Below are 23,174 nucleotides of genomic sequence, written 5' to 3'. Positions count from 1 at the left end.
CTGTAATCGGAAGACTCCATAGATTAAAACTTCAGGGATTTTTTTAAGCTCCAGATGTTTCCATTTCTAATAAGTCAGAACATTCCATCTTGGGGGATCGTGAGTTTCCCATCACTGAGAGGTTCAAACAGGGGCTTGACATCACTTGGAGGGGATGCTCTACAGAATCAGGCATTGGAAAAGGGGGCCTCCAAACAATTCCCTCTTTCCCCTGAGAATCTCAGAACACTCTGAACCTCCAAAGCAGATAAACAGAGTACAATTATTCACCTTACAAAAGGATTTTTCACTTTACAAAAGACTTCGCCATGGGGTTCCTTTGAGGGGCTCTCCCACGGCGCATTCAAAGCACCATTCCATTTATACAGATACACGCACACACAGAAACGAGTCTGGAATCTTCCTGGAACACAGCAGCCCTAGGGAAGGAGGCAACTGCGTACAGCCAGGGGCTTCTGTTGCCTCCCACCCACCCACTCTGCCTTTGCCGCCTGGCCCAGGCCCAGCTGAGGGCACATCTCGTACTCCTTTGATGTTGGGGGAACACATGTGTTGAACGTTACCAGGGGCCCTGAGCCCTGGCACATACAATAATGTTTATGAAGCTTCGGTGGAGTGAGCAAGATGCAGGGCAACTGCCAAAAAGAGGGTGAAATCCTGCAGAAGGCAGTCGGCGTCCCGCACACCGCCTCCCTTTCCCCTAGTATTCGCCACTGACAGGCAAGCCCTTGTCACAAAAGGTGAGATGGGCAACACATAGCCCCTCTTCAGGTGAGGAAGTCTCATCTTTGCTTGCTGACATGTTCTGTGCTAAGAAGCAGATGGTGGGCAACGTTGTCACCTGCTGGTGGCTGCCCACAGAGAAGCCCCACCAGAAGACAGGGAACAAAACGGGTTGGTGGCCTCCATTGGATCTGGCAACCCAATGGAACCCAGCTCGGCTGGCTGATGGTCTTCCGGGAGGAAACCTTGGGATGGGCAGGTGCTTAGGAGTCACCTGACAGACCATCTCCTCCCAAAGGGCAACACCTACTGCCCCCCTGCTGACAAAATGGCCCTCCCACCACTGGGACACCCCTGGGGCAGCCCTGTGAAGGGGCTCTAACCACTGAAAAATCCTTCCTGCTACCGTCTAGCCAGGCTTTGCCTCCCTGTGATGTCCACCCACGGATCCTAAGTCTCCCCTCAAAGTGACACCCATGTTCACAGCAGCATGATTCACAATAACCAAAAGAGGTGGAAGCAAACCAGTGTCCATGCACGGGTGAATGGAGCTACAAGGGAATATCATGCACTTTAAAAGGAAGGAAATTCTGACATGTTGTAACGAACGAACCTTGAAGATATTATGCTAAGTGAAATAAGCCAGTCCCCAAAGGACAAATACTGTCTGTATGAGCCCACTTCTATGAGACACCTAGAGTGGTCGAATTCATAGAGAAAATAAGTAGAACGGTGTTTGCCAGGGGCTGGGGGAGGGAGGAATGGGGAGTTGTTTAGTAGATACAGAGCTTCAGTTTTGCAAGATAAAGAATTCTAGAGATAGATGGTAGTGACGATTGCCCAACCAGCGAGAATGTACTTGACACTACTAAGCTGGATACTTAAAAATGGTTAAGACAGGGGGCGCCTGGGTGGCTCCGTGGTTAAGCGTCTGCCTTCGGCTCAGGTCATGATCCCAGAGTCCTGGGATCGAGCCCCACATCGGGCTCCCTGCTCCGCAGGAAACCTGCTTCTCCTTCTCCCACTCCCCCTGCTTGTGTTCCCTCTCTCGCTGTGTCTCTCTCTGTCAAATAAATAAATAAAATTTTAAAAAAATGGTTAAGACGGTAAATTTTATGCTATGGTATATTTTACCACCATTAAAAACAAACGTGATACAGAACACTTCCAATATTCCTTTCCCTCATAAAACCCCTCCAAATGAACATCTTACCTAAAGTCAGTCTCTTTCACTGTGTTCTGAGTGATAATATCAGGTAAGGTCAGTCTAGAATATATTGGCCACTCTGTCCTTCAGCTGAGGTCCATGCATGTCCCCTTCAGGCCCTATCTGGGGTCTGTCTTCAAAAGTACCCTCCATATCTTTGGTCTGGCAAAGCCATTGGTGAGGTGACTCAGAACTCCTTTTTGGCTGGTGTCTTCATTTGTAAATCTGGGGTACCATTAGTGCCTATCTCAATTACCTACCTCACTGGGTTGTGAAAGTAAAATCAATTCATATGTGTAAAGCACTAAGAACACTGCCTGGCATGTGGTAAGCATCATGTAAGTGTCTGATATGATCATCGAGACCTGAGGCAAAGACAGTGGGTTTGCCCTGCACAGCACCTTTAAAACTTCTGAATGACCTTGGTCTAGCCGGGCAGCTCTGGCCTTCCCAGCCTCCCCAGCTTCCCCAGGCCGGCTCCCTTTAGAATCACTGCCTGGCCCCTGACGGCACTGGAACTGGCCAGGTTGATCCAGTTACATCTCCAACCCTACACTTTGGGGAAGAAGAAACTGAGAATCAGTCCAGGAGGGCTGGTTCAAGGTCAGAGTAAGTTAACAATGAGTCCAGGGCTCTGTCTGCCCCACTTCGGAGACAGGGTCACATTCTGTCTGTCCCTGCTGGCCGCTCCAGTTACCCCCAAAGCTTAGAGAACATGGGTCAATGACTTGTCTCACAGCACTGAGGGGTTCAACTACAATCACCCCTTCCCACCAGCTGCTTCGTTTTCCCGACCCATTATTCTCTCCAATAAAATGCGCTGCAGTGAAACAATAAGAGAAAAGAGAATCTCCCTATAGCCAGCACTGCTGCTATAAATGTGGAAACACCTGCGGACCCCGGGAACACACATCTTTTGCAGGCCTTTTCGTGTTTTTCTCTCCCAGAGCCTTGCAGGGTGAGAAAGAACCCACCCTCAGCAAACAAGGTGGTGACCAGTACCCTAGGCATCTCATTCACCAGTTAAGAGCACAGAGGTTGAAACCCAGGTGGGAGCTTGATGGTTTTACATATCCTGGTAGAAACAACTTCCTGAAAACCCAGCACAAGGAAAGGGAGAGCATGACACAGATAAATTAGGGAGCGATTACTTGTCCTACAAGAGGATTTTTATTAATAAAATGAGCCTTACAACATAGAGATCTCGGGTGTCTTTTAGACAATAGTCTTTCTTTGTGCTTTGACAATATGGTCCTGTTGCAAAAACTGAGATCTCAAACATTTTTTAGGGAAATATCCATTGTACGGAGTGAAGTGTAAGAAAACATCTTGTATATTTAATAATGGAATGCTGGCCTGTGGGCCCCAGCAAAAAGCAATTTATAAATTATTCTTCTTTATACTTCTAGCATTTATTTTTTTTAAGATTTTATTTATTTAAGAGACAGCATGAGCACGGGTGGGAGTGGGGGGTCGTGGGCAGAGGGAGAGGGAGAAACAGACTCTCCGCTGAGCAGGGAGCCCAATGTGGGGCTCGATCTCAGGACCCTGGGATCATGCACTGAGCCGAAGGCAGACGCTTAACTTACTGAGCCACCCAGGTGCCCCTACTTCTAGGATTTAAATTAACAAGTTTTTTTTTCAAGATTTTTTTTTAATTTATGTATTTGTCAGAGAGAGCGAGTGAGCGAGAGAGAGCGAGAGAGAGCGAGCGCACAAGCAGGGGGAGGAGCAGAGGGAGAAGCAGGCTCCCCGCTGAGCAAGGAGCAGGATTCGATGCAGGACTCGATCCCAAGACCCTGGGATCACGCCCTGAGCCAAAGCAGACGCTTAACCTACTGAGCCACCCAGGCGTCCCTAATCTAACAAGTCTTGATTGCAGGTCTATGCCATCCAGTTTTTTTGTTGAAATATTTTCTGAACTTAATCCCTCGATATAAACTGCAAGCTTTTTGGAACTCTAAGTGGTTTGGGTTTTTTTTTTTAAGATTTTATTTTTAAGTAACCTCTATACCCAACGTGGGGCTCAAACTCACAAACCCGAGATCAAAGGTGGCATGCTCCACAGACTGAGCCAGCCAAGTATCCCTGGAACTCAGAATATTTTTATGAAAAATAAGACATGCTTTCATTTAAGGCAGAATCTCTCACTTAAATAGTCCTGAGAATAGAAGTGTTCAACACTTTTCTATTTTGTATCTGAAGTAAAAAGGATGCATTTTCCTCATTGTTCTCTGCAGATAACAGGCAAAATGGATAAATATAAAAATTACATGTATTCGAGGATATACAAACACATTCACACATATACACACATACACAAGTGTGCACACACTGGATCCCCCAGCTGTGTGGTGATTCGCCACATGGAAAGCATTTTTCCATCCATCCTTTTCCTGTATTTCTCACAACTACCTTGTGGAGAAGGGGTTGCTGATGAGGGAGCGGAGGCTTAAGGTAGTGACACCAGGACTCAAATCCAGATTTCTGACTGTCTTGCTCTTTTCGCCTATCCGTTCTGACAAGGCACTTTATTGTGCACACGCGTGCGCACACACACACAGAGCAAATCTTCATTTGGCAATTTAAAATACTAGCATATCTATCAGACGGAACCACATGAAACTGCCAATGTTTGCTTCTGGCCCGCCAAAATGGCCATCTTATAGGGTTTGTCCTAACACATCTCTGAAGTGCTGGGCTCTGAGCTACTGCGGGTAAAGGCGGCCTCTTGTTGAAAGGAAACCAATCTTTCTAATGAGAACATGAGGTATTTTTTTCCCCATCAAACAAGCACCACACAACTTTCTAGGGAAAGGCTACCACAGATGTCAAGCTCCGGGGACTGCAAAGCTCCCAGGGGGCCAGGGAAAGCCATGTCCTTCTAGAAGGGCAATGGGCTCTCCGGTGGGACTGCTCATCTCCACCGCCACAGGCCATGGGCTACTTGCCAGAAAGAAGCGTAAATTGGAACAAAACGGCGTTCACCCCTCCCTCCTCAACCGCCACCCCACACCCTAGGGTTCTTGGGGTGCTCTGGCCTCACCGCGGGAACTTGGGGGGGCCTCGGGGCTGTTTCCCATGCGGCAGGGAAGGGCGTGGAAACCGGGCATCCTATGAACTCGCGTCTGTTTCTCTCTGTTGTGCTGTTCGTACATACACACACACACACACACACAACACACACACACATGCATATCTTAGGGGGAAGGAGGGTTTGTTAGCAGCTCGGCCCCTACAGAAAGGAACTGGGGCAGGGGGAGGGGGGGTGGCGGAGATGGAATTCAGGGAAAGAGCTGTGTCTGGGGAAGGCTGTAGCACTGATACAGAATGACCCATTTAAAAGGGCCACGCGAGGCAGCCCCGTGCTGCCAGGTTCCTCAGCAGACGGGCCGCGTGTGTGCGCACGTGCGTGTGTAAGTGCACGTGTGCGTGCACACCCACACGAGCTTTCCCACACCTGCTGGCTCTCTCTCAGGTGCTCACACGAAGTTGCCAAAATTCAGACAAGTAGCAAGTGCTGTCAGTGTCTGTCTGTCCATCTCTCCCCTCCCCCCTTCTTTTCTTTCCCTCTGTCCCTCTCCTGCGCTCTCTCTCTCTCGCTCTCGCTCTCAATGTACAAAGGGGACTTTGATGAAAAGAAAAGGGATGGTGTGTTGAGCCGGCAGGTGACAGTGGCAATAATAAAGAAGAAACGAGAGAATTTAGGAACTCCAGACTGTTGTAACTGAGCATTCACACATCCGCCACGTGGGTGAAGACAGTGACGGAGGAGGGAGGTGAGAACAGGAGGACCCTGGAGGGAAGCTACGCCTTTTCTAGACACTGTTCATTTCTTCCTTCCTTCATTCAAAATTTAGTCGGCGGGTTGGGGGGAGGGGGCACCTGGCTGGTTCAGTCGGTGGAACATGTGACTCTTGATCTCGGGGTCATGAGTTCGAGCCCCATGCTGGTTGTAGAGATTGTTTAAAATAAAAAAATTTAGTCGGCACCAGCTGCCATTCGTCCAGCCCTTGTACCAGGCACTGGGGATGAGTAAAAGACCTGGACCCCGCCTAGAGGCCCCCTCCTTCCAACGGCCTCTAAAACAAGGACTTTGGCCTCCTCTGAGACTACTAAACTGATTCCAATTTCTTGCCTTGCAGACTCTCTCTCTATTCTGAGTCCACCCGGGCCTCTTCTGGGAGGTGTAGGGAGTTAACATTTATACAGAGTGGTTATATCTTCACTTTATCTCCTTTATCACATATCATCCCATTTCACCGATGTACAAACTGAGTAATTTGCCCAAGATCCCTCTTCAGGAAGCAGGTAGCCAGGATTCAGATCTAGGCTGACTGGCTCCAGAGCCTGTGCTCTCAACAATTACCCTAGAATGCCTTTCAGGAAAAGGCAAAGAAGAACATGGGAAAGGAAGGGCAGTGTCCCACCACTGTAAGAGGCTGGTGTAAGGAAATGACACTTGAATCATTGTCAGGAGCTGTGGGTTCAAGTCCCGATTTTGCCACTAGGGATCAAGGATTGTAACATTTTTGAAGTTTTTTTTTTTTTTAAGTAGGCTCCACGCCCAGCATGGAGCCCAATGTGGGACTTGAATTCATAACCCCGAGATCAAGATCTGAGCTGAGATCAAGTGTTGGACGCTTAGGGGTGCCTGGGTGGCTCAGTCAGTTGAGCATCTGCCTTCGGCTCAGGTCACGATCTCAGGGTCCTGGGATCTGGCCTCTGGGATCAAGCCCTGCATCAGGCTCCCTGCTCAGCGGGGAGTCTGCTTCTCCCTCTCCCTCTTGTCCCCGCTTGTGCTCTCTCTCTCAAATAAATAAAATCTTATAGAAAAAAAAAAAAGAGTTGCAGGCATCCCCATCTCCTTTTTTTTTTTTTTAAACTAACCTCTAGGCCCAAAGTGGGGCTTGAACTCATGACCCCAAGATCAAGAGTCATCTGTTCTTCCAACTGAGCCAGCCAGGAGACCCTATTGTAACATTTTCTAAAGTCAAGTGGGAAAAGGATAGAATTAGGGAAATGGGTAACTTCATAGCCAAGAAGAAAAAAACAAGAATCATATATGGAAGGGTCCCATTTGAAATGAGCCTACAGAAAGTGAGGAGCATCTGTGAACCCTCCTATCAGCCAGGTCTGCCTGGCATTTCTGGGTCTGAGCTGGGGAGTAGACAAGGACTGAGGCGCAGAGGGGACGCCAAGATAGGCATGTTGGGACAGGAGGTGCTCACCATCACGATGTTGGCCAGATGGGCAGAGACGAGTGCATACACCCCTCCAGAGGAGCCCACGACCGGTGCAGTCATGTCAGCCACAGACACCGCCAAAGACCCTGGTACAGAGAGAGATGGGGAATTCAAGGATGTTGGAGTGAGCTCCCCACCCCTGTCCCAGGCTCTAGTATCCAGCAGCCTTGGGGGTAAGACCCTGGAGCAAAAGGATTCATCTCCTCTTGCCTTCATCCCACGTTGTCCTGGAGCCCCCTAGAGGCCTAATTTATGGCTGAAAGAACCCTTTGATTCAAACTTCTTTTATAGGAGACCCAGTGGAGGGGAGGGATCACCTGCCTGTCAGGGCAGCCTCTGCCTCACCTGGTGTCACCTGGGGGTTTAGGGCAATAAGAAATAGTAGCAGAGGGGCGCCTGGATAGCTCAGATGGCTAAGCAACTGCTTCCGGCTCAGGTCATGATCCCGGGGTCCTGGGATCGAGCCCCACATCAGGCTCCCTGCTCAGCGGAGAGCCGCTTCTCCCTCTGCCTGCCACTCCCCCTGCTTGTGCGCTCTCTCTCTCAAATAAATAAATAAAATCTTTAAAAAAAGAGAAAGAAAAAGTAGCAGAAGCAGAAGTAGTGCATGGGCACCACGCATCAGACACTGGCCACGTGCTTTATGTACATGGTCCCCTTTAATCCTTTGAGGACGGCGACAGTGGCCATACCACAGAGGTGAGGAGACTGAGCCCAGAGTCACTCAGTAGGAAGGGCTGGAACCAGGATGTGAGTCCAGCTTTGTGGCACAAGGCCCGTGCTCTTGGCCTCGACAGCAGCCACTCCCCAAACTGGTACAGAGGTCAACGTCCATCCTCTACCATCGCTCGCTCTGCTCAACGGCATCTAGAAACCTGCTTGGCATCACCTCCAACCTCCCTCCAGCCGAGTGAAAGAGTGAAATTACCAAAGGCCAACAGGATCTCCGGAGCAGGGTGGGGGGTGTTCTCTGGAGGAAAAATGTCCTTGAAAAGTCCCAGGGAAGAGAGAGAGATGATGTCATACCCTCTGGGGGAAAAGAAGGGTATAGACTCTTGGTCTGGGGGATGACAAACTTTTGTGCTGGAAGGGAAGCCGGGCAGAGAGGAGAAGGGAAACGTATTGTTCTGGTCTCATTTAAGTGTGATCAATGCTTTGGCTTCCAGGGAAGGACACAGGAGACTAAAAATAACTGGGAGGTAGAGCCCAGGGCTCTGAGGCTGAGAGGTGGCCGGCCTGGGTGAGTGTGCAGAAACCACCACTGGAAAATGCCCCCAGGCTCGAGAGCCAATTAGCCGCTGCCTGGGTGGAGACAGGAGGAACCAGCCCAAGGCCAAACTCTGCAGGTTCTACAGAGGTGGGGGGTCTGCTACTTAGGCGGAGGCTGGGCCAAGGCCAGGAGCCAGAGCACCTGACACCCCTGAGCATGGAGAACCCCCATAATATCATCCACCTTCTCTCCCCTACCAGCCCCCTTGGACTTCTCTCAAGGCTTCGTGGCTCACTGAGATCCTTCAAGTAAGAGATCCCCACAGCAAATTCTGGGTCTCAAGGGGGATGTGATCTCCCAGGAAAAAGCACTGTCATGAACGGGGAGCTCCCAAGTCCTTCTCCCTTCCCAGGGTAACTATAAGTCTTTCTTCTCCCCTTTCATGCCTTCCCTCTGGCTTTAATTAGGTATTGATCTATTGTCAGATAACTTTTTTTTTTTTTAACTGCCTAGCCAAGGGGTCAGCCATATATAACAGGAAAAAAAACAAAAAAACAACAACCCAGGATGGCAAACAGGCCGGCGGTGGGATCTGCATGACAAAGGATTCCCACGCTCTCCCGGAGGCCCGCACAGCAAGGAAAGCTGCATTGCAGGGCTGCGGAGGGCTGGCTGCCCGAGCAGCTCATTAAGAGCAGCTCATTAATTACCGCGTGGACAGAGGAAGCCCCAGCCTCCTCGGGCTGGCCTCTTTCCTCTCGCAGGTCCCACCAAACCTGCCCAGCTTCTGCTCCCCCGGCCTCCCCGGTGCGATGGGATCCACGCACGGTCCAGGGTCCAGCCTCCCCACACTGACCCTTCTCTCGCCCTACCCATGGGTAGAAGTCCCTGACCCCAGGGTCAGGGGTCAGGTTGGGATTGTGGCAGGAGTCTGGAATGGGGGCGTGACTGGCTAGTCGTATGACCTTGGGCACAGCCCCTGAATTCTTTGGGCTGCAGCTTTCACATCTGTGAAATCAAGAGATCTAAGGCTTTTCAACTTCTAAGCAGCAAAACCCTCTTTTCAAAGGAAACTTTACCCACACTCCTAACCCATGGAGCAGAGCACAGGGAGCCTATGGCTAAAGGGGGGTGGGGCCTGGGGAGTCAAATTTGCCAGCCACCAGAGGGGACCTCGAGAGTTCCTTCCAGATCACAGATTCAATCACCTGAATCTTGGCCTGAGATCCAAGATCTGAGGTTTGGATCCTGGTTCTAGAATCCTGGAGGTAACAATCTGGATTCACCGGTCCTCCATGTGTGGTGGAAAGACTTTCCTCAAGAGGCTGCAGTTTAGCCCTGGACTAGAGGGAGTGGGAAAGGTCAAATACAAGCATGGGCATGTGTGCCCATAAAGAGAGTAATAAAGGCCACCCCTGGGGGCAAGAAGCCTGGGCCAGGCAGGATTCCTGACAAGCTGTTTGGAAGCTAACCTAACGGATGACAGCTCCATAAGGCCAGTATGAATTCCCCAGAGGTCATGGGGACAGAGGATGGGGATAGAATGGCAAGCTGGAGGGACACACACATCTCTGCACAGCAGCAGGCCCAAGGACTAGCTCTAGTCGGGGCTGTGAACTTTCTCAAAAAAATTCTGGGTCCACACCAGCACACAGATAAATTGGAGACTTTATCATCATGCACAGCTTTGATAATTTTAGCCTGAAATATTTAAAGCAGGTGTTTTCCAACGTCTCCCTTGGCCATTAAAGAAAAAAAAAAATCCCAATAAAAATCAGCAGAACATCTACCTTTAAGCAATATAACTTTATTTATGTATGTATTCTTCCATTTGTTCTACAAATATTTGTTGCTTAACATATGCCAAACCCTGCATTAGGCTCTGGGGAGGCACACGTGGCTTATAATCTACATAATCTATAAGAAGAGCTTGCCGAAGCGCTTAAAATACTGGCTTTTACAGTATCTAAAATTTCAGCCATGGATTTGTTAGCTAGAAGCAAGAGATGCATTGGCCTCAAGCACTGGGCAGAGGAAGGATTTCCACTCACTTCTAGTACTTCTTAGTCCTTCTGAGAAAATTGAGCAAGTCATTTCACCTCTCAGAACCTCTTATAAAATGGAGGTGACAGTGCCCACCTCGTAAGACTTGGTGAATTCAGGACACAATGTGCGAGAATCCCCTATGGCACCTGGCAGACATTAGCCGCCATTGCTACAGATTGTGACGGCCCTGCCTTTGGAGCATTTTCACTGGGCAGGAACTAAAGGGCAGGGCCTGATGTCTATTAAGACCTCCCTGGGTTTCTGACAATAAATTATCTGCACAAAGGAAAAGGCCTGCCTTTTGGTTCTCATTGCATATGGCAGTGGTTTGAAGCAAGCCTTTGGGTCAGGCGGCCTGGGTCTGGGGCCAGCTCCACCACGTACAACTGAGTCTCCCTGGGCAAGTCGCTGAGGCACGCTAAGGCTCGGGTTCTGTACCTGTGACAAGTGGAAAGTGTTAGTACCTGCCTTAGGAAGGCAGGCCCTTCCTAACTACTGGGTATCCAGTCAGGACCCGGCTGTCTGTGAATGGGGCCCCTTCTCGGACTTGGGATGCACACGGAGTAGAGAGGGAGGAAGGGGTACAGGAAGATCCATCAACTCGATCCTGGAGAGCAATGACATGATATACAGTGACCAGAGTGCCCTCTCTAAATCAATGCCTCCGACAGAATAGTACGCGTCATTTGCTTTATGATACAGCCCCACACCCTGCTGGTTAGTTGGCAAGCACCCCCCTTCCATCGGTGCACCATCCCCCTCTGCACTGGTGTTGCTGGGAAGTGTCACCAGTGCAGCCTCCCTGCTGGGTGTCATCTGGTTTGGGTGAGGCCTGAGTCATCTTGAATCTGATTTCTGTCTTCTGGGTTATTGGCACTCCCTTCCAATTGACTACTAACTGCAAGTGTTATGAGTGTCTTTCCTGTTCCTTGCTATTAACCATCTGGGTCTCTGGGTATCTAGGTAGAGAAAATGTGGCTATAAATCTCCAGATGTCAAGACTGGGGGGGCACGTGGGTGGCTGAGTAAGTCTGGCACAGAGCTCCTCATTAGATCTTTTGTTCAAGGATGCGGACGGTACTGGATGCCGGGGGAAGCTCGTGGGGGTGCTGTCCAAGGTGGCCAAGTTTTCAACGCTCAGCACACAGAGTAGTGAAGAAGCTGTGGGCCAGTCTCCCACGCCGAGGGCTCCTGACCTAGCAGACCAGCCTCTCGTGGGCGGGTGGGTGGGACCCCTCCCTCCCGGACTCTTGAAGCACATCAGTTACTCCCAGGGTCCCTGTGTGCCTGTTGTTTACAAGGTCAGTGGTGCCCTGCCCTCCTGATGACAATTTTAATGCCACTCAGAAAGGATTAAGATCTTACTTAAACATACACACAAAGCTCCCTTGGGCACAGCTGTCAAGGTGAAGAGCTGAGGCGGCAAACCTTGTAAAAAAAAAACCAACCCAGCTATTAAGTTGGAAACATCATGAGGGAGATCCCTCTGTTCAGAAACCTGGTTGGTGCAGACTTTTCCTGCAGAAATGCAGCCTGCTCTCCTCAGCTCACCCCAGCCCGCCTCACCTCCACTGGGGAGGGAGAGGGGGAGTCCCGCTGGCTATAGGGTACCCTCCCCATCCTCAAGGTCATGGTCCTCCGCCATGTGAGTGGAGTCAGCGGGGCCCCAGTCTCCTTCAGCTGGCATGGGTGCTCACCACGTCTCAGGCCGGACTGTTTCCTGTCAGCAGTGGGTCAATCAGGAGGGCAGGTGCTGGCCTGGCTGGGGAGGGACCTGGGCCCACCCACACCTTGGATGTCCCTGCAGCAATCTCACTGTGCCCAGCACGGTTTACACGGCCCTCTTATTCCACTTGTCACCTCCCTCTGCCCTCCTAACACCCTACAGGCAAATCTGATTAGTTCCTTCCTAAAACTTAATGGGGCCAAGAGAGGTTAAGGAATTTTCCCAAGCCCACACAGCTTCAACATGGCAGCATAAAGACGGAAAGTCTCCTCCCCTTGCCATCACATGCCTCTCCCTGTGGATGGTAGGCCCCTTTCCAGCCCCTCTGGGGTGGTGGGGAGATTGGCCTGGAGGACAACCCTAATAGTTAGGGGCCTTGGGGATGGAGTCCGGTGTCCCTGGAAGCCTGGGACTTGCCCAATCCCGTGGGGTCTCCTCGCCGCCTTGGGGAAGTTTACCTCTGTGGATTCGTGGCCCACCTGCCTACCTGCCACAACACCAGCCACGTAGACAAGCCCAATACGGGTTGCTCCATGCACCATCTCCAAGGGCACTCCCACAAGGAGCTGCAGCACCACGTTGAGTCCCAGGTGTTCTATCCTGTATAGAAAGACCACACTCCATCATTCATTCATTCATTCATTCCTTCAGCAAACACTGTAGGCCAAGATGCAGGGATCCAGCAGTGAATTATACCTGCTTTGAGGAGCTCATGGTCTGGGTTGGGGGTGGGGGCAGGAATTACAATGCAGACAGACCATCTTGGAAAGAGCATACCTTGCCTGCCACCTGGGACAGGAACGGTGCAGGGCCTGGGCAGTGTTTGCCAGTGTCTGCACCTGCCATAGTGAAGAGGGCAGCTAACCATGGTAGAGATTCAGCAAATCCATCGGCTGACACATGAGAAGCCAAGGCTTGGAGAGGGGCACTGCCTGGCTTAAAGTCACACAGCTCAGGTTCCTGATGTGCAGAATCTGCTCCACTCACCAGGCTACAAGGGTGCTCTGGGGCTCACTATTGTATGTGTAAGAGAAAAATGTTTTCAGGGTGCCTGGGTGGGTCAGTCGGTTAAGCGTCTGCCTTCGGCTCAGATCATGATCCCAGTGTCCTGGGATCAAGCCCAGCGTCGGGCTCTCTGCTCCGCGGGGAGCCTGCTTCTCCCTCTCCGTTTGCCCCTCCCCTTGCTTTGTGCTCCCTCGCTCTCTCTCTCTCAAATAAAGTCTTAAAAAAAAAGGAAAGATGTTTTCAAAACAAAAGCAAGCATTAGAGATATCTCTTAGAACTGAATAATTCCTTTGTTTTTTAAGATTTTATTTATTTGACAGAAAAGAGAGAAAGGGAGCAAGCACAAGCAGGGGGAGCAGGAGAGAGAGAAGCAGGCTCCCCGCTGAGCAGGGAGCCCGACGCTGGGCTCAATCCCAGGACCCTGTGATCATGACCTGAGTTGAAGGCAGACACTTAACTGACTGAGCCACCCAGGTGCCCCTAGAACTTAATAATTCAAATTTATCCCTTAAGATCTCATAGGGGAAGCTTCTCCCTCCTGGTGTGAGAAGGAACACTCTCTACTCCCAAACTCCCAGGGATGGCTTTTCTTACTCTGTGAATACTTCCCTTTTTATACTATCATACACCTGTGACCAGCTCTTGTTGCTAAATGGTGTCTAGCTGAGTGCACCTGTTACTAGAAAAAACTGTAACATTACTATCACTACAACAAATATGTGCTTTCAAATTTACAAAACACTTTAACATCCATTATCTCATTTAAACTGAGCCTACAGCATCTGCACAGCTTCCTGGGGATGGTTAAGTTATAGGGTAACAGAGCACATCATGGGGGGGCCCTGGCTGGGTCACAGCCCTGGCCCTGGTCGGCAGGGCCCTGCCTGGAGGCCAACTGCTGTGCCGCTCGGGTCCACGTGGGCACCTGCCTGCCCAGGAAAGCACCTGCAAGATAGCTCAGACAGATGGGGCTCTGTCCTAAACTCCCACCATGCCTGGAGTTTTCTAGCCCACACCAACTGTGCCAGCCAAAGGGTTAGAAGCGTCAGACAAATGCCCTGGAAAGGAGTCGGGCGGTAGCATCAGACTCAGTCCTTGGTTTACAGATGAGAGCCCGAGACTAGAAGATGCCAGGAGAGGGACCCAGGACTCTACCTCCCAAGCCGAGCTCCTTCCTCTCTACCACACTGATTTCTGGATTCACCAGTCCACAGTGGGCCTCTCGGTCATAGGTCACTTTGCTGGGCTCGCCCCACATGCTGGCCAACTATCCCTACCTCCTGTCCAAGAGCCCCTCCCTCAAAATCACATACCAGGAAGCTCCTCCCAGGATTTCCCCAGGCAGGCACTGCCCCATCAGAAGCACCAGCCAGAGAAAGGCCGGAGGCCACCCCTATGGTCCTCGGCTAAGAGCCTCTGTGCCCTGTCCACTTTGGCCTCAGGCTTTTAGTTCCCAGAGGCAGGGAGTGGACAAGGAGGCTTTGGAGGCTTTGTGCATGCTTGTTCCTCACCCCAGAGGCTCAGGGAAGGCCAGAGGGCAGTCCCAGAAACAAGACAAGACATGCATAAGTTCCATCCCATGTGCAGTCAGAGGCTGGGCAGCCTGGGCAGGGAAGCCTCCCTCCCCATCCCCAGTTCCTTGGTTCACAAGAAGACCAATGCATGATGCACCCCCCTCGTTCTGCTCCTTGGCCCTATGAGAGCAAAGCCTGAGACATGGCAGGCAAAGCGCCAGCCTGCGCGAACCATCCCCTCTTCTGGCTCAGAGTGGAGACAGCCATTGGTAACCACTGACATGCCTGGTCACCCCAAAACTCCTCTTCAGTATGTGTAACCAATTAGGGATTGGCACCTGTGCTGCTTTGGAGACTCCTCAGCAGGAGGGGAGGCTCACAGTGTGGCTCCCTCTTGGCCATTGTGGGTCTTTCTGCTAAGGAGTGGAAATAATGGAACCACAGGGACCAGAGTGATCCTCTTCCCATTTCCAACCCCAGGGACAAGCACCCCGACTTTTCCCAGGCGAACAGTGAGCCCTTTCGCTTCTCTCTGCAGAGGCCATAGAAGACACAACAAAGGTCTGGGTGTCTGGCTACTCAGCTTTCCCAACTCAGTGCTTTTACTGTGTAAAAATAGTCTCCAGTCCAGAGGGGACTGGGACGCGGGTGGTCACCTGGCCAGACAGTAGGTCCTTATCATGGGGTAGGAGGCACCCATGAGAACTGACTGTATTCCAGCCCCAAAAGAGGCCACATATCTGTCAACAGAAACTACCAGTATTGCTAGAATTCCTCAAAAAGACTCTCACCACCTATGGAGACCACCTTGGAAAAAAGGCACTTTCAAAAGAAATTTGTCCTTTGTGGGCACCTGGGTAGCTCAGTTGGTTAAGCGACTGCCTTCGGCTCAGGTCATGATCCTGGTGTCCCTGGATCAAGTCCCGCATCGGGCTCCCTGCTTGGCAGGGAGTCTGCTTCGCCCTCTGACCCTCCTGCCTCTCATGTGGCTTCTCTCTCTCTCAAATAAATAAATAAAATCTTTAAAAAAAAAAAAAAGAAAGAAATTTGTCCTTTGTTTCACTTAAGGAGACACACACACACACACACACACAGAGTTTGTGGACAATGAACTTGGTTGCTAACCACACTTCCCTTTTTGCCTTGGCCACTAGGAAGCTCAGAGCAAACTTATAACCTATATTTATACTGCTCTCACTGTGGGCTTAAATTGAGCATTTTCATCCATCCATTTCCCCCTTACCACACACTGTCAATAAGTAACTCATATATTTTGGTATTAGATAAGTTTCAAGGAGCCACCTCAAATGCTGTGTCCAGGCAGATAAAAATAAACTAAAACAACACGTATTTCAATCTAGGCTCTCTGGACCTCCTATTTTCCCACAGGGACTCTGGCCAGAGCGAAAGAAGGCAGGTACTCACCCCGCATGCATGAAGATGTACGTCAGGTAGCGCCACGCCTGCGCTCGGAGCTGCGGGTGGTAAACCAGGGAGTTCTTCAGGTACCGCGGATGGGTTACCTGCAGCACGAATTGGTCCAGCGATACTCCATTGTAGAGGAAAAAGGCAACCTGGATGAAAACACAGGATGGCGAGGGCCTGTTATGGACGCAAGACTGCCTGCAAGCCCTCTGGCACTGACTAACCCTCGGGATACCTACTGGAAGTTGTCCCCTTTCCTCCTCAGAGAATGAGGGACACCTGTATGGCCAGCGTCCAGCCTCGCTTTCAACCACCTCTCCCCGCACTTCTCTTTGATTTTTTTTTTTTAAGATTGTATTTATTTATTTATTTGACAGAGAGCACAAGCAGGGAGGCAGGGGAAGCAGCAGGCAGAGGGAGAGGCAGAGGGAGAAGCAGGCTTCCTGCTGAGCCCGATTCAGGGCTCAATCCCAGGACCCTGGGGTCATGACCTGAGCGGAAGAAGATGCTTAACTGACTGAGCCATCCAGGCATCCCTCTGGTTATTTTGTATTAAATGGTCACAGCATGGTCACAGGGGTTCTGCCCACACCTCCTCGGTGCTAGGCAGGAAGGGCTCAGAGGGTTTTAAACTAATTGCAGTGGGGTGCCTGGGTGACTCAGTCGGATGAGCGTCAGACTCTTGGTTTTGGCTCAGGTCATGGTCTCGTGGTCATGGGATCGAGCCCCACGTCGGGCTCTGTGCTCAGCGGGGAGTCTGCTTCAGATTCTCTCTCCCTCTCCCTCCCCGCGCTTGCTGTCTCTCTCTGCTCTCCTTTGCTCTCAAATAAATAAATAAAATCTTTAAAAAAAAAACCAACGAATTGCAGTAATAACTTACATACTCATTTGGGAGAAGAAGCAATGCCACATAAGTAGATTTTTTTAAATTGTGGCAAAATACACATAAAATAAAATTTCCTATTTGTATCAGTTTTAAATGTACAGCTCAGTGACATTCAGTATATTTATGTTGTTGCACAAACTACAGAAGTCTTCTCATCTTGTAAAACTGAAACTCTGTCTCCATTCAACACCAACTCCCCACTCTCCTCTCCCCCAGCCCTGGCAACCACCATTCTACTTCCTGTCTCTATGAACTTAACTCCCCTGGGTGCCTCATCCAAGAGGATTCATACAGTGTCTATCTTTTTGTGGCTGGCTTATTTCACTTAGCATCGTGTCCTCAAGGTCCACTCGTATTATAGCATGTACCCAGATTTCCTTCCTTTTTAAGGCTGAATACTATTCCACTGAATATACAGAGCACAGTTTGTTACCCATCCATCCATTCATTCAACACTTGGGTTGCTTCCACATTTTAGCTATTGCAAATAATGCCATGGAGACAGGTATACCAATATCTCTTTGAGTCCCTGCTTTTGATTTTTTTCAGGTATATACCCAGAAGTGGGGTTGCTGGATCACACAGTAGTTCTGTTTAATTTTCTGAGGAACCTCCATACTGTTTCTAGTAGTGGCTGCACCAGTTTGCATTCCCACCCACAGTGCACCAGGGCTCCCATTTCTCTGCCTCCTCGCCAACACTCCACATGAGCTGATTTTTGCAGACGACTAAAGCATCCTTGTTTACCCCAAAAAGGTATTTTTTTTCTAGACTTTTTCTTTCTTTTTTTTTTTTTAAGATTTTTTATTTATTTTTTAACAGAGAGAAAGACACAAGCAGGGAGAGTGGGAGAGGGAGAAGCAGGCTTCCCGCTGAGCAGGGAGCCCGATGTGGGACTCGATCCTAGGACCCTGGGATCATGACCTGAGCCGAAGGCAGACGCTTAACGACTGAGCCACCCAGACGCCCTCTAGACTCTTTCTAAAATGCATCATTCAGGGGCGCTTGGGTGGTTCAGTCAGTTAAGCATCCAACTCTTCATTTCGGCTCTGGTCATGGTCTCGGGGTCATGAGATCGAGCCCCGCATTAGGACTCAACCTGGAGTCTGCTTGGGGTTCTCTCTCACCCTATTCTCTCTCTTTTAAACAGATAAATAAAATTAAAAAAAAATAAAAATAAAATTCATCATTCAGGGGCATCTGGCTGGCTCAGTTGGAAGAGAACGTGACTCTTGATGTCGAGGTTTTGAGTTCAAGCCCCATGTTGGGTGTAGAGATTACTTAAATAAACTTTTTAAAAAATAATAAAATAAAATAAGATAAATGCTCATTCATGTTCCTGTGTTCCTCCTCAGGGTGTATGCATAGCCTTAAAGCTGTCTCAGGTATTGATCTGGGCTGTTAGAGCAAAGTCTTCTCCAGCAACTGATGGGGTTTTCACTCCTACAGAAAACGGCCCTAAATTCCTGTGTTTCTTTAAGACTCAGGTCTGCTTCTAAATTTTTCGTTCTCTCCCATACTGCCCGGTTGGCAGCAAGTTATTAACCAGGTACCACAATCAGGTTCTTACTCCCTGTTGCTGGCTGGTCATGAGCCCCTTCTAGTAGCTTCTTACCATGTCCCTTCCATTCCCTGTTATGGAACCAGAAAACCAAGTTTCTAAAACTATATGCAAAACAAAAGCTTTGGGCTTTAGTACAAGTATTTGGAAAGAGTTATTTCCATATTTTCTTCCAGATTGGCGGTTTGAGTTTACATGGCTGAAGTTTCTGGAAACGTGAAACCAACCTGGACGCTCAATCTGGCCTCTCTGGATGACCTTGGATAAATTATTTGAAATCTCTGGTCCTTGGTTTCCTCATCTGGAAATGGGGATGACAATGCCTACCCTTCCAAGATGGTCATGAGGTTTGAAGAGGGTAAAGTACATGAAGAGCCAGCCGGGTGCCCGTCACGCATGCAGCAAATGAAGCTATAATTAGTGTGGGGTTCAGGCCCCCCAGCAGGACTCCCCTGGGCTCCAAGGGGAACCCCTCTGTCCATCTTTCACAATGCGGGTGGCCTGGCAGCAAATACAGCTCCCAAGGCAGCTCATTATTACTGGTTCTCAAATAGAACTTAATAAATAGACCAACACAGAAAGCATTTGGAAAACAATTCCAAGAATATCTCAGAAAAATCACATCTTCAACACGGACTTGGATGAAGACATAACAACAAATGGAGGAGCACGGGGGTACAGACCAGCTAGTCTGATTTAGGAAAAAAAGAAGGAGGATGTCACGGAGCTTAATGATCCTGTTACTGGATTCGGCATCAACTTTAAAAGAACATATGCTTGGGGGTGCCTGGGTGGCTCAGTCGTCAAGCGTCTGCCTTCGGCTCAGGTCATGATCCCAGGGTCCTGGGATCGAGTCCCACATCGGGCTCCCTGCTCAGTGGGAAGCCTGCTTCTCCCTCTCTCACTCCCCCTGCTTGTGTTCCCTCTCTCGCTGTGCCTCTCTCTGTCAAATAAATAAATAAAATCTTTTTAAAAAATAAATAAATAAAAATAAAAAATAAAAGAACATATGCTTGGGGAGGGGGAGGGTGTGGTAATTAGGCCCATGGCTCTGGAAGAGAAACCTTTGCAGACGGTTCAGGCTGGGAGCCCACAAGGTTCTAGGCTGAACAGCCAAAAGGATTCAGAGTTTCTCACACATGGGCACTGATTCAGAAATTCGTCCCTTTGGATTCTGTTGCATAAGCAGAAGATGGTTAGAATAACAATAGGTATGGATGATTCCCTAAGGGGAGAAGGTTCTTTCAAAATGTTAAGCCCACATTTACCTGTTCATAAACACCCCCTCCCATATGCATTTGTAATGCTTTTGCCTTCAGAAAGCACCCACCAGCCACTCTTGCTCTAGAATAGAGGAGTCCTACGGGAGGGGAGCAGGTCTGGTTATCCCTGCTTTACAGGTGGGTGATGGAGTCCCAGGGGAGCAAACTACTTGCCCAAGTTACTCACTCAGGGAGGAACTAAAATAACTAAAATCACTCGGTTTTTAATGAGTTAACTACCCCCAAATCAACAAGCTTATTACATTGCTTGTGTTGCTGTGGTTTTGGTAGGGGTGGAAATATGGGGATTTTGCTGTGGGGAGGATTGCTTGATAATAATCCTTGGGGTAGCCTTGCAGTCCAGGGGCTGGAATCACACTTGTAGGCACTGTCATGGGGCCGGACTGGCAAATGACAACTGATCCTCAACCACTGCCTTTTCTGGGAGAAGATGTTGTCCTTCCCCTCTGGATCTCAGCTAGTCTCCTGCTCCCCTGCCCCCACCCCCTCCCCAAGGCTGAGCAGCTCCCCCCCAGCCCCCCCTCCCCCAGTCCTTGCCTCCAGCAGTGTGACTGTGATCATGAACCAGGGCGGGGGGCAGCAGGTGTAACTGTCGTAGTACCACTTCCGGTCAATCTCCCGGGGCAGGGTCTCGTAGGCCACGTGGCGGATCAGCCGCTGGGAGAGGTTCAGCCCTTTCTCCTCCAGTAGGGCTTTGCTGCACAGCCTGCGGTTCCCCTGCAGGATGGCCTGGCGGAAGCTGTTGGACCGCTTGTTGCTCATCTGCGTGGGACACATGGTGTGGCAAAGGGTCAGAACGGGAGTCTCGGGGAGCCCTGACCCATTTCCCCAGCCAGCACATTCCTTGGACTAAACAGGCCTCATCGCCCCTTCCTCTTTCTTCTATAATAGTTAACAAGAAGCAATATTCACTGAGCTCTTCTGTGGCCGAGGTGGTTCTAAGCTCTTCACGTGTGTTGGGCTCACTGGATACTCTTAACTAGTCTACTTGTTAGGTAAGGACTAGGAATACCCCATTCTACCAAACCACAGAGGGTTTTAGGAACCCACCAAGTTCAAACACTCCAGTATAGGCTCCAGAACCTATCCTGATGTTCACCGTTCCTTCCTTCCATGCACCTATCCGTCAGCCGTCCATCACAATTTAGTGAGCAACTACTAAGTGTCAGCACATTGCCAGACACAGGGGAATGCAACGGTGCTCAGGGCAAATAACTAAGCAGCAATCATGGTTCCGAGCGAAGGCTGCTGAGGGGAGCAAGCAGGCAGGGGCCCAGCCTGGTCCCATGGTGGTCAGGGAGGGCCTTCCATTGATCCCCATTCTCATCCTCTCCATGCCTACAAAGCTTGGATCTGGTTCTTTTTTTTTTTTTTTTAAAGATTTTATTTATTTGACAGAGAGAGACACAGCGAGAGAGGGAACACAAGCAGGGGGAGTGGGAGAGGGAGAAGCAGGCTTCCCACGGAGCAGGGAGCCCGATGCAGGGCTCGATCCCAGGACCCTGGGATCATGACCTGAGCCGAAGGCAGACGCTTAACGGCTGAGCCACTCAGGCGCCCCTTGGATCTGGTTCTTGGTGGCTCAGGAGGAGTTCTGGAAACGTGGGCAGAGCTTGGGGCTCCATGTTCATTCACTGCAAGCTCAAGAAAGGATCATGTTATCAAACTGTTATCTTTTTTCTTTTTTACAAACTATTTTTTAAAATTTACTTTTAGAGAAAGAGAGCACACAGGCAGGAGGGACAAAGGGAGAGAGAGAGAGAGAGAATCCTAAGCAGGTTCCACGCTTAGAGCAGAGCCCAACATGAGGCTTGATCTCACAACCCTGAGATCATGGCCCGAGCTGAAATCAAGACTCAAACACTTAACTGACTGAGCCGCCCAGGTGCCCCTGTCAAAGTCTTTTTTTTTTTTTTTTTTTTTAAGATTCTATTTATTTGACAGAGAGAGACACAGCGAGAGAGGGAACACAAGCAGGGGGAGTGGGAGAGGGAGAAGCAGGCTTCCCCGCAGTGCAGGGAGCCCTATGTGGGGCTCGATCCCAGGACCCTGGGATCATGACCTGAGCCGAAGGCAGACGCTTAACCACTGAGCCGCCCAGGCGCCCCACCCCTGTCAAACTCTTTTGCAGCCACTCTTACCATCCTCTCTCCCAGTCCCCGAATATGCACAGCATACTCACAACACACCCTGGCCACACCCTGAAGACTGACGCCGGGGGTGGGCTTGCCACGAGGACAGGGGAAGCAATGTGCACACACATCATTCGCCTGCACCCTGATGTGCCTAGAACCAAGCCGGGTCTCAGGCCTCATGGGATTTACAAGGAGAGGCGAATGCTAGTTATTGGGTGCACAGCACTATCCTCACATTATAAAGATGGGGACTAGGGGCGCCTGGCCGGCTCAGTCGGTAGAGCACGTGACTCTTGATCTTGGGGTCATGAGTTCGAGCCCCACATTGGGCATACAGATTACTTAAGTAAATAAATAAACTTTTAAAAACAAATAAATAAAAAATAAAGATGGGGACTAAAGCTTGGAGAAGGTGAGTAATTTTCTCAAGGACCCAAAGAGGGGCACCTGTGTGGCTCAGTTGGTGGAGCGTCTGCCTTCGGCTCAGGTCATGATCCCAGGGTCCTGGGACCGAGCCCCACGTCCAGCTGCTGGCTCAGAGGGGAGGCTGCTTCTCCCTCTCCCTCTGCCTCTACCCCTGCTTGTCCTCTCTCTTTCTCTGTATTTCTGCGTCTCGAATGAATAAATAAGATCTTTAATTTAAAAAAAAAAAAAAAGGGACCCAAAGAGTCAGGATTCAAATCTAGATACATCTGACTCCAAAGCCCATGCCAGCCTGTAGGGTACTCTTGTGCCACTAGATAAGGGAGTCTTTTCTTGCAGGTGGATGCACCCATTCTAGGCCTTGGTGAACAAAGCCCAGGCCAGATTTCAGTCCCCATTCATCTTACTGACAGGCACCCTTGCACAGTGCACAAGCTGCATGCCTGTACATGACGACCCTGGCCACCCAGCTGTAATACAATGTGGTCTGTGCTCTAAGAGAGGCCTGGGCAATGCATTGTGGGGGCTCTGCATAAGGTTGGTTCATTCAGCCCGGGATGGGTTGGGAAAGGGCTCACAAAGGATGCAGGGGAGTTTACCTGGGGGAAGAATATTAGAGATGACAAAATCTTTCAAATACTCCATCTTACTTAATCCTTGCGACAACCCCGAAGAGGGTATCCTTTGGCTTCACTCTACAAATGAGAAAACCCAGGGACACTTGGGTGGCTCAGTCGTTAAGCGTCTGCCTTCGGCTCAGGTCATGATCCCAGGATCCTGGGAT

General features: G+C 50.0%; 1 protein-coding gene across 3 annotated transcripts in view; it reads right to left on the bottom strand.

Moving 5' to 3' along the window:
• The window catches only part of RHBDL3 (rhomboid like 3), a 49,158-nt gene that overhangs the window by 7,554 nt on the left and 18,430 nt on the right, over nt 1–23,174 (bottom strand). For all 3 annotated transcript variants that reach the window (XM_045889415.3, XM_064582165.1, XM_064582166.1), the window contains 4 exons: nt 20,370–20,594; nt 16,103–16,251; nt 12,646–12,758; nt 7,162–7,262 (listed from right to left, as the gene is read on the bottom strand). In XM_045889415.3, the coding sequence (XP_045745371.1) occupies nt 7,162–7,262; nt 12,646–12,758; nt 16,103–16,251; nt 20,370–20,594 (588 nt within the window). The remainder of the gene's footprint in view (nt 1–7,161; nt 7,263–12,645; nt 12,759–16,102; nt 16,252–20,369; nt 20,595–23,174) is intronic.

This window comes from Mirounga angustirostris, unplaced genomic scaffold (assembly GCF_029215605.1).
Source record: "Mirounga angustirostris isolate CCGP_5_RB_7025 unplaced genomic scaffold, mMirAng1.0.hap1 SCAF_17, whole genome shotgun sequence".
In the NCBI taxonomy this organism is placed as follows: domain Eukaryota; kingdom Metazoa; phylum Chordata; class Mammalia; order Carnivora; family Phocidae; genus Mirounga; species Mirounga angustirostris.
Note: the sequence above shows the minus strand (reverse complement) of the source record. Positions and strands in the feature narration are given on the sequence as shown.